The sequence below is a fragment of the Crocuta crocuta genome, unplaced genomic scaffold (assembly GCF_008692635.1).
Source record: "Crocuta crocuta isolate KB4526 unplaced genomic scaffold, BGI_CrCroc_1.0 scaffold166, whole genome shotgun sequence".
Lineage (NCBI taxonomy): Eukaryota > Metazoa > Chordata > Mammalia > Carnivora > Hyaenidae > Crocuta > Crocuta crocuta.
The window spans coordinates 2405342-2416816 of NW_027531018.1; the positions used below are offsets into that span (position 1 = coordinate 2405342).

The window sequence follows — 11475 nt, forward strand, 5'->3', positions numbered from 1 at the left end:
TTTTTTTTTTTTTTTTTTTTTTTAGCATTAACCTATCTGCCTCAGCCTCTGGACAGTCCTGGACTGCTTCAAAATAATTTTTTTAAATGTATTTATTTTTTAATTTACATCCAAGATAGTTAGCATATAGTGCAACAATGATTTCAGGAGTAGATTCCTTAATGCCCCTTACCCATTTAGCCCGTCCCCCCCTCCCACAACCCCTCCATCAACTCTCTGTTTGTTCTCCATATTTAAGAATCAAAAAGTTTTCATTATGTTGAATTGCTATTTGTTTCTGAGATAAATGTTGATCTGTTGTTTTGTAATTTGAGGATTTTGGAATTTTTTGGATTATGAAAGCAATGGACCTTATGCTAGATTTACTGGTAGTGTCGAGAATAATACCTTCAGCATGATAACTGCACAATACCATAGTTGATTGTACAATACTGTAGTTGATTGGCCAGCATGTAAAACTGATTATACATACTGAATTTCTAAGGCTCTATCCTAATAGAAGATATTCTGGTGCAACTCACTGAAAGTTCTTTCCTTGAAAGCATCTTTACCCTGATCCTAAGCTCAACCTGAACCAAACATTCTGTTTTGTACCTGAGTTAACCACTCTGTCCTCTGTGCCATCCCTGGGCACAGACACATCTCCCTCTTAACACAGGGTATTGGAATTATTTGTTTACATGCTTCTTCCTCTTCTTGGATTGTTAGTCTACTTTGGGCAGGATCCACCTCTGTATCTGTGGTGCCTAATCCAATTCCTAATTCAAAATATAAGCTGAAGGAGGGCAGAATCAATCACCTTGTATCCACCACGTGGAACAGTGTCTAGATGCAGGAAAGCATTCAATATATTGTTGAACAAATGAATTAATGGTGACAGTTCGTGCTCAGTGAATCTTTGATGAGTTAATGAATTAGTTTGTAGTAATGCAGTGTGTTTCATGGGCAAAAATCACAATCATAATCCAGATGTAGTAACTGCATGAGGGATCGTGTGCCTGGATTTGGATTTCAAGGTGATTCTCTCCCCTCATCAAGAACATTGACAACCTGATGGTAAATAAGAGTTGAAAGGAAGAAAAATCCAGCCAAATTATCATTTGATGACATAATAGACAATGAGGAATGGAGGGCGCTATTAGATAGCATGAATTCTTTTTAACCCTATGAACTTCAGTACAACGATTTGTGCATGTGGATAGAAACTTTGTCCTTCATGCACTTAGGAAATGCTCTTCAAAAAACTTTTATAGATTTGTTCAAGTCATTTCTCAGGTTATTTAGGAAAGGGAAGAATAAATTGCATAGCAGATACATAGTTTCCATATTTTTTAACTTTTTTGTTTCAGCTGATCTACTTGTGACATTTTAGCAGTTTATTAACAGATCATGCATCATCTTAGGAAACACAGAAATTCAGTGTCTTCTGATCACTTCCTTTCTTCTTACAATAATGGATGGACATTCATGTTTTCATTTGCCTATAAAAGAAATCTGATAGTTGGAAAATTAAGAATACAATCACAATTATTTCAAGAAGAAGAAGGAATATATATCTCATATATATTTGAACCATCATGCAAAACAAAATGGAAAATCAAACCAAAACCTATGTGCTCTGCCGAAGCATGTCTCATTGGCTCGTAGCTTCATTGAGGATGGGAACAGGTGTTGGAAAGTCCATAAGAGAGGCACGTATGGCAGGATGCAGACATTGGAATGATGCCTGAGCTGCTGACTCTTCAAAATATGACTGAAGGAGGCTGCATCTGGCATTCACTTGTTCTTCAGAGCGGAGGCTTTTGCTTCCTGTTATATAGGAAGGGGCTTTGGACTGGATAGGGAGCATTCGGATAGATCAGTTTCTTCCAAATTATTTCTTTCCATTAGTTTTTGATGCATTGTATATATCTAATTCTTTGGTTTACTGTTCCCATTCATTTGTCTTTTATCTTCTCTTTCTCTTTTTTTGCTTTTAATAGGGTCCCTAGTCTTCTGTTCCAAATGCTTTAAACGAGCATTAGCCTTGATCCATGAGCATCTCCCTTCAGGTCTAGTCCATAGGTGCCTTGTAGTAGGGGGGTTGTATCTCGAGTTTGTGGAATCAGATGAGAAGCAGTCAAGTGGCAACTTGGAGAAAAATGGAAAGGATTGTAGGAATCCTGTAGCCTAGGTAGTGGGCTGTAATGACTATTGGTGCCAGAAGAGCTTAAGTACTGCAGAGAGGTCATGGATATATGTTCAGGAAACTTCTAAAGTAAATTAATAAAGTATTATCAGATAAAGGCTTCACATAAATGCCAGTAAAAATTCAGATTTGATGGGGACACTCTAGTGCTCTTACATATTAACTATAATTATACTTCATATAACTGCTAAGTTATAAATATATAACTGTGGCCATTTATTTTGTTTTCGTCCCTTATACCAGCTCCATAAGAACAAGGATTAATGTGTGTACCCCAGCACTTAGAATAGGGCAAGTCATGTGGCACATTCCCAATAATTATTTGCTTAATGGATGAATGCCACCATGTTTCTATATTCCAGTCCTAGTTGGGATAGAAGACAGAATTTTCATCTGAAGGCCCTGAGTTTTAGCCCTGGCTGTGTCTCATATGAACTATGCTGTGTAACCCCTCTGAGCCATAGTATCTTCATGTATTTACTAGAATTTCAAAATAAAATAATGAAGCATTTGGATGGACATTTTCTGGATGGATGTCTACCTGTCCTCTTTTCTCACTATCCCCTCCCTCCCTCTGCCTTTCAATGGATATTCTTCAAATCATGGCTCTTTATCTAAAGGGTTAAAGTTTAAGTGGAGAAGCTAACATTTTTTGAAATGTTTATTTCTTTTTTTGTAGTCTTTATTTTTTGAGAGAGAGAGGAGGGAACATGAGTAGGAGAGGAGCAGAGAGAGGAAGACACAGAATCTGAAGCAGGCTCAGGCTCTGAACTGTCAGCACAGAGCCTGATGTGGGGTTGAAACTCGTGAACTGCAAGATCATGACCTAAGCAGAAGTCGGAGGCTCAACCAACTGAGCCATCCAGGCATCCCACGATGGTTATTTTCATTATGAAAATCTTGGGAAAGGGAAAGCACTTTAAGTTTATGAACCTTAGGTTTAAAGTAGTATTACCATATAGCTACAGCTGAACCACTGAGAAGGGGCAAAAGGCGGAAAGTCCTTGGCAAAGCCTGCAAATCTCTGCCTCCCCGCAGGGCCTTCTGTGGTAAAATCTGTGTAAGATTTTACAATCTTGTGAGGCACAAGGCAGCAGCCAGGTGGTGTAGGGGAGAGACACTTTCCTAAGAATCAGATACTTTCAACTGCGGGAGGGCTGGGCTTCAGGAGAGGAGAAGTGACCACTCTGTACATCGCCCTTCCCATTTCCTTCCATTAAGAAGAAAAGACAGAAGACAAACAGTAGGTAAAACAGGATGTAAAGTTTATATACAAGAATATAATGTTTATCTGAAATATTTACAGTGTTGGTTAAAGCAATATTTTTACAACTTTTTAAGGTCAACTACTACGTATATTACAGGTAAGCTACAATTGTTTAATTTGCAAAATTAAGTAAAAAATGTTTTAAACAAAGCTTAAAGTACTCAGGTCAATTATAAAATCTGTCTGTTTGCCCTTTATTTGAAGAACTCATGCTATGATGGTTAATGTGCTTCTTATAAATGGAAGTACTCTACCTGGAAATGTAATAACATGCTACTGTTGTAAGTTCCCAATGAGGGTGTAAAATGACAAGTGAATTATAAGACTTAGGCTCTGAGTCTCAGGCTGGAGCTGAGAGATGTTGAGATAACAGCCAGCTTTATCTCAACAGGTTTGTGACCCACAACAGTTTGGGCCACATTGAAAAAATGAAGCTATTTGCACCTTATGGCAACCTCAGCAGAAGAAAAACAGCCGACCCAAACCAAACAGAAAAATGAAAGAATCAGACCCAAGTCACAGTTGTACCTATTCAACACTCGAGTGAGCTATTTAAAAACTTCATAGAAATAGTCATGATTTTATTAGTTTGAACATTTCTACATGACTTGCGTGGGTTTTTCTTTTATGTGAAAACAGCTATCCCTTCCCAAGGCCTCCTAGGGCCATCTAACTCAGGAGGTACTGGGGGTGCAAACGTGCAAAAGGCAAGGGAAGCTGCTCCAGGCTGGGGCTGGAGCTGCGAAAGCCTGTGCTTGGGAAATGAGAGCTGAGGACCCAGAGCAAAATGGTCAGCCTAGGCCCGGATTGGGCCTGGGGAGGGGGTGGGGCGGATAAACTAGCACTGCAGCTTGCGGATGCTGCGAGAGATGCGCTTGAACTCTCTCTGCCCCTTCTGCCACCGCTTCACTGAGGTGATCACCAGCTCCCCACCCAGCTTCTGTCCCATGACCAGATAGGGTGCATTGATGTCATTCATCTCCTCGCAGGTGCACTGCAAGCTGTCCTTGAGCCATAGCACCGATTTCTTCAGGTCTCTTTCAGACACACCATTCAGCTTATAAATGGTCTTGCTCTTGGTCTCCAGGATGATTTTGGTATCTCTGTTGATGTAGGTGATCTCCTTCACTTTGATTTTCAGTGCTATGAAGACGAGAGGGGACAGAATCACATGAGTTGTAGTAAGGGAATACAGTATAGAGTGGGGGCTTTCCTCACCCCCTTCCACTGCATATTTGTTCAGTTGGCCTGGGGGGAGGAAGAAGGGCTTCCTGCAACTAATGAGACTGTCAGGGTCTAAGGTGTGGGGGGCTGGGAGCTGGGGGCAGCAGGTGGCTTCATTTCTAAAGCCTCAAAGGGTTTTGTCAGGCACTCTATTTCAAGTCAGCCATCCTTTCAAAATTCTCTTAGCGGGACTCAATTAATTAACTTCTCTTTCTCACCCTTGTGTTCTTGTGTTTGTATGCAGGTTGCATGTGGTTCATGCTCTCCTCAACAAATGACTTCCCTTATTGGAAACTTCAGCATGAAAAGAAATGCCTGACTCTTAGGTGAAACGTGATCCTTCTGTGGCCATAAACTTTAAACTCAATTTATTACATTGGAGAGGTTTTTGGACAAACCTGTAAGGAAATTATATCACACAATCATTGTTTTCTAAAGAACAGACTACAGGGAAGGAGAATTGATCTTAACAGCTGCATTTGATTTGGTAAAGCAACTAAGAGAAAAAATATCCAAGACTCTAAGAGCACAACATGTTTAGCTGTAAAAGTGTTTTTCTGAAGATCTCATTCTCATCTGCTATCATTTGCCTGGCCAAGGCATTTACAGATCATATATGTACCGTTTCCAAAGAGGATCTGTAGACTCACTAGAATACTAAGACCAAAAGTAAGTGGTTTACTATAAAAGACATATTTTACAGTCATGAACAGTCTGGTTTGGGAAAGAAAACCCTACAAAAATACATGCTAGAATTGAATTTTAAGACTCCATGAAGGCAGGGGAAGGGTAAAATTTTAAGGTTGGAAAGGATCATCCAGTTAAAATCTCTTATTGATACACAATCTGATATCCAGAGAAGTTAATAACTTATACAAGGTCACCCAGTTAGGTTGTGTCCTGGCTGAGTCTAGTTCTCAGAACTTGGTCCCCAAACCCCATTCTTTAACACCACTGTGACTTCTTAAGGCAGTAGCAAATATCTGGTCCAGGTTACCACATTAACATACCCAACTGTAATGTGTCCTAAGACTACTAATGACATTGATAAGTGTACTGTATAGATGATGTGCCAGTGACATTTCCTGACTTTGATGGAGTTCAATATATTATTAGTAACAGAGAGAGATGTTGTGTGTGTGTGTGTGTGTGTGTGTGTGTGTGTGTGTAACTACTTTGTGGATCTCTCTCTCTGTTTCAGAAAGGGAATTTGACTAACTGTGGCTTTTCCAGCCCACCAAGAAATGACTGAAGCTTAACCAGATAAATGAAAGATGCTGTGATATGGCCATTATTTTGTCTGATGTGCATCTGAACCGTAGAGCTGAGTTCTTAGGCTTTATAAGACTTAAGTCATGGAATAAGTCACATGAAAAGATCACATGTTCCTGTAGCCTCTGCATAAGAGGTTGGGGATGGGAAGGATGCATGGTGGGAGAAGTGATTATATGTTACCCTGGAGCTTTGTCTAAAGCACAGATAGAACATGTGTGATAGAGCACCTGGTCAAATTAAACATTCTTGATCTCTGAATATCAGAAAACCATTACTTTTACCCAGGGGGAAAATTTACTACTCATCTTTTCCTAGCTATAAAATAATAAACTTTGAAGAAGCTTACCATGGGACCAGGCATTTCCTCCCTGGATTTTCAGCTGAGACCAAATGTGGGGAATCAAAGCCCCAGAATAACTTTTCCTGCCCTGGAATATAGGAATGGGGATGCAGGAAGTGGTAGGAGGCAGAGGTAATGATACTGTCTGATCCATCAGTAGGTTGTATGCATGGGCAGGCAGGTCTGGGCTAGTCTTTCTATACCATTACTTTTACCATTGAAATAAGGAGGCATTCTGTATTTTCCCTGTTCTTCAGGAGTGCAGTGGGAAAAGAGTGTGATGCTTTCGTGGATGATTTAAGTTAAATCAGATTTCTACATTTGTTCTTTCTACCCTTCCATCACTTTCCAAAGTACAGAGGCAACATAGAATACTGCTTATAAACCAGGAGTATATGACGAACCTCCTATAATTCAAGGTTCATTATCCCTTTCGGGACGAAATTAACGTGGGAAAATAGAAAACAAAGCTGTGAGGTAATGTGTGTGGGATACCTTACGTGCAGTGATATGCATGTTGTTTTGAGAGGCTTTCTCCTCTAAGGAGAGAGAACACTAGGACACACCCTCACACACACACACTCTCACACTTTGTTTGGAGGAGGGGCTAGGTCTTGATAGAGCATCCTTAGGAAGGGGGTCTTCTGTAAGGGAAGTCATAAAGCAAGTATTAATATGTGTGTGTATATGTGTACATGCCTACATTTCAATCATTTTAGAGCCCCATGATATAACTTTTTCATGGAAAGTCAGGACAGAGATCTGTATTATATCTGATGCAGAGGACATAAGCTGCCAGAAGAAAATGACATTTTAGAAACATTTTAATGTAAATCTTATTAAAATTGCAATTTTCTTTTTTGCCTTTAATCAAATCTTTTAGTATGGAAGCTCAGAAGTGTGTCTGGTAAGGCTCTGGGGACCTGAGAGTGCTGCTACCCACATGCCTGCCTGGCCCTCTACTACTTAGAGTTGTATGTATGTATGTATGTATGTATTTATTAATTATTTTTTTTAATTTCATGTGTAAAAGTATTTTTATTCACTTTATACATTTTTCAAGTATGTACGTACTTAATCTCCTCTTTGTTTATACTTTTACTCAATTAATTATGAAGAACACTTAAGCCACTTTTCAGCAAAAATGCAAAAATTCATAGTGAGCAAATATTTTCTGAGTGCTTATTAGGTACCAGACACATGACAAAATGAAATGCAAAGTTTCAAATAAAAAGTGAGAAAGAGAAAGTAGATGTTATAAGCAAAACCAAATAAAATCAACAAACTCAAAACCAGATTATGCTGCAAAAAGATAAACTTTGAAACTAAAGCTTTGCTCTGAGCTTCCTAATAGCTAAGGTAAAAGAAAAAAACTTAATACATTTTATAATTGTTTGTTTAGCAAAAGGAAAAATGCCTAGAGTTGTATGTATTTAAATATGGACATATGAAACCCTCTCATCCCTTTTGTGGTTCTTGCTGAGGGGACAGATTGGTTAGGACTCAGGGTTGCCTCCTTTCTTTTTCTCTTCCTTGGCAGTGTGAAGTTTTTCCGAAAGCTGTGGCTGATCTGAGATGTGCTAAGGTTAAACCCAGGACACTTCTGGAAGAGACCTGGGATTGCGAGGAACAGGGACTGGACTGCTTCCAGAGTTTCGGGGACGTGGCCAGGTCTGAGATTGCTGGGACAGTAAGTTGTCAGGAGAGAGTGGGAAGGTAGCTCCCAATAGTGGGTGCTGAAGTGATTTCTCTCAGTTTTAGGGACTTTGTTGAGTATATAGAAATGTTAATATGGATCGGTTAGAATCCATTATTGTTTGATAGAGCAGGGATCATATCTGCTCACCAGTAAATCTGGCCTTCTGCCTGAATAAATACTTTTCAAGGATACCAGCCTCTCAAACACATCAAAAGGTGCCTACTCTTGGAGATGAACACGAATGTCCCCAGTGAATGTCTGGGTGAAGTTCATGGCTACTCCTGACTCCAAAGTTAGCACTGGTTCGGTGTCTAGCTGGGCTTCGCCCTCACCTCAGCACCCTGAGGACAGCGGATAGGTGGTGATGAAGCTCTGTGTGGACAGTATCCATCCCTCTTTTGTCTTACAATACTCTCCTAAGGGTAGTGACCTACACTCGTGAATCTGGGTAACCTATCACACATTATCTCCAAGCACTATGTCATCATAGCATCTTTCATGTATTTTGCCAAAGTAAATTCCTAATCTTTATTTTTTTCTTCATTTCAAATTTAAGGAACTCCTCCCCCAAATTATTATCCTATACCTTGGATATAGTCACTAGTGATGGAATGCAGAGAAGCAAAGCATTATGGGCTATGAACAAGGTAAAAATATTTCTATTTGATGCTGGGGCAAATTTGTATTTTTGGCTAACTTAATGCCTTCAGTCTGTTTTTGCTGGGGCTAATGCTTACATGTTTTAATTCCTGGCACACATATCAAGTGACTGAAAGCACCTGGCCCAAGATTATGCTTATTGGCAAGAAAAAGCCAAAATGAAATGAAAAATTTCCCATTCAAAAGTCCTAATTTGAATAAGTCTCATTACTTGAGACTTATCGGGAGGCAACTGAGATACAGCAAGTTAGATGACTTTGGGAAAGATCAGCTATGATGGTATTTTACCCAAGTCTTATCCAGTAACATCTTAATGATTTGTACCTTTAAGTTGTACTGTAAATAAAGCTTTTGAATGTGAAATCTTTGTTGCTGTTGGTAGATTACTTACCAAAATCATTTTTACAAAGAGTTTCCATTATGTCGTTGTCATCCTCATTTTTATTTTTGCAGGCTTCACATACCTTTGGAGCTAGAAATGTGAAAAATTAGTAAGCTTGCTTAAAAGGGAACAGCAGGTGGCATTTGTAAACAACTCAAAGGGGCTTATACAGGCCAGAGTAGCAATTGTTCTGTAAGACCCCAGCTTCTGCCTCTTTGAAAAAGGATCACTCATTCCCAAGAAAGTCTTCCATGACTCCTGCTTTCTCATGGGCAAGATAAGAATGCCTATAGTTGTGTTTGATAAATGATGGTCCACCCCCCCGCCCCCCACCAAAAGCGTGTGGTGGGTGCAGTGTACAGTTAACTGGGCTGGGTTTCACCTTTATAGCTCTTCCTCCTCACTCCTCAGACAAATTCTGTCTCTGAAATTCAGAGTTGTTCCCAAAGCCTCTCTGAGGAGAAAGCACCAGAAGAAATCTTGAGGGGTTTTGGAAAATTGGTTTCCACAAAATATGGCCAAAAAATGGTCTTTTTTTGGCTGAAAGACACCAGTGCAGCTCAGTCTTTGCTGGGCTCTTCAGCAGAGTTGTGTCTCAGGAAGGTCACTTAAAGACCCTTTATCAGGTCTGGACAGGGAGAGGCAGCTAGAATTGTAGGGGTTAGATACGGGTTCTTCCCACCTTGAAACACACCTCGGTAACTACAATAGCGTGCTCTAACTGCTTCCGTATCACCCTTGTGCTTTCTGTCAAGTTTGTGGTTGAATGAAGCTGCTTTTATTTCATTGTTATCTTCCTTCCTGGTGCAGGTTCTTCTTGCCCCTTTCTCCATTTCAAACTGTCAGAAACAAACAATCTCCCACCCCCGTAAAAACCCCAAACCAAAACACAGCCAACCAAGCAAAAAACCTAAAGCTTTTCCTGAAGTGAATCATAATTGAAGCAAACTGTCTCTGGGGGTCTGACCAAATGTAGAAATACACACTAGCACAGCGATCAGAGAACATGCTAGAGGCTCTTCTAAAAGAGTCTGATTTGGGGGGAAAAAAGAAAACATACTGTTCCCTTTCTTGTATTTATAATTGTGCTAGTGCTGTGTCTAAGATTTAGGAGGGATTTGATTTTCATTCATATGAAACTGGATTTTTACAGAAAAAAACTTCATGTGACTCAAGATACGAGAGATATGTATCAAATTAGAAACACTGCAGAGCATATTTTGAAGACCATAAACTTTTATTTTGAAGGGGGAAAAAGGCGACTTGGAGAAATGTACTTTATAATGGTGCTGGTGGTGGAAAGAAATAAAAACAAAAGTAACACACATAAAACTGTCCTTAATTCCCCTCACTCAAACAAAATGAAACATTTCCAATTAGGAGCTCTAGGAATGTATATAAAATGTTACTAACCTGTATTGGTTGGTCTGTGGTATATGTTGGACAAATGTTTGAAATATGCCAAACATTTGCAATAAATTAGAAATCTAACCAATAAGATGATTGCAAACTCGAGGTGCCTGCCAGGAGAGATTGCTAAACAACTGTGCGTTTTCTCTAACCAGTGACGGCTATAGGAAAACAATTAGGGATTGAAGGGGAGAGACTCCTGGAGCCCTAAAGGGATGAAGGAGCTCCCTTTCCATCTCAGGGGGATCCGAATCAGCTCAGACACACTGTGTATGTTTTTCTTTCAGGAAGAGCATCAAGAACCCATGAGGTTTTCATTGCTTTGATGCTTTTTGCACGGGAATTTCCCCCTTTTCTAAAAACCTGGGAAACTTTCTTTGCATGATTTCCCCTAGTTAATTAAAACCACTCCTAGGATATAAGCTGATTAGAGATAGGAAAATGACGCCTGGAGATGCCCTTTATGCTCTCTTCCTAAGATAACTGAGCAGTACAACCAGTGCTCAATTTGCAGCATGCTCCGCGGGCCAGTCTGGCTTTTATGTCCAAAACCTAAGTCGACAAAGAACAAAAAGTACCTTAAAAGACTGCGTTTTGGCTATCCTCCCTTTACCGGAGTGTCAGGGAGTGTGGTGCCTAGAATCCTGCCCGGTGGTAAGAACGTGTTGCAGGAGGCTGAGCAAGGAGCCTCTGGCCAGGGTGCTCACTACTAACTCCTCAGCACAGGACCACTTCCAGTGCTCTCAGAAGTGCTACCTTCTTTAAAAGTAACTGTGAATCTCTAAGGGGAAAAAACGCGTTTCAGTGCTTCGCTTTCTTTTTCTTTTCTTTTTTTAAACTGTCTGTAAGAAACAGCAACTGGTATAACTCAGGGCATGAGAGGCGTGTTTGTGGTGTCTCAAATTTGTCACGAGGACAAACAAGAGCAAGAAGAAGGTTTGCCCCACCTGAGACTGGTACCCCTGGCGGGGACACATCAGGACGTGGGTCGTGGGCCTCGAGATCCCCATGGAAAGCCTTAGTGGACCTG

At 40.2% G+C, this 11475-nt stretch overlaps 1 protein-coding gene across 1 annotated transcript in view; it reads right to left on the reverse strand.

Annotated features, from left to right (window-relative positions):
* Window positions 1-4015: 4015 nt before the first annotated feature.
* Window positions 4016-11475, reverse strand: part of SFRP2 (secreted frizzled related protein 2) — an 8169-nt gene continuing 709 nt past the window's right edge. The window contains exons 2-3 of the mRNA XM_077770933.1: window positions 9045-9125; window positions 4016-4598 (exon numbers count right to left, since the gene is read on the reverse strand). Coding sequence (XP_077627059.1) covers window positions 4294-4598; window positions 9045-9125 — 386 coding nt within the window. The 3' untranslated portion in view covers window positions 4016-4293. The remainder of the gene's footprint in view (window positions 4599-9044; window positions 9126-11475) is intronic.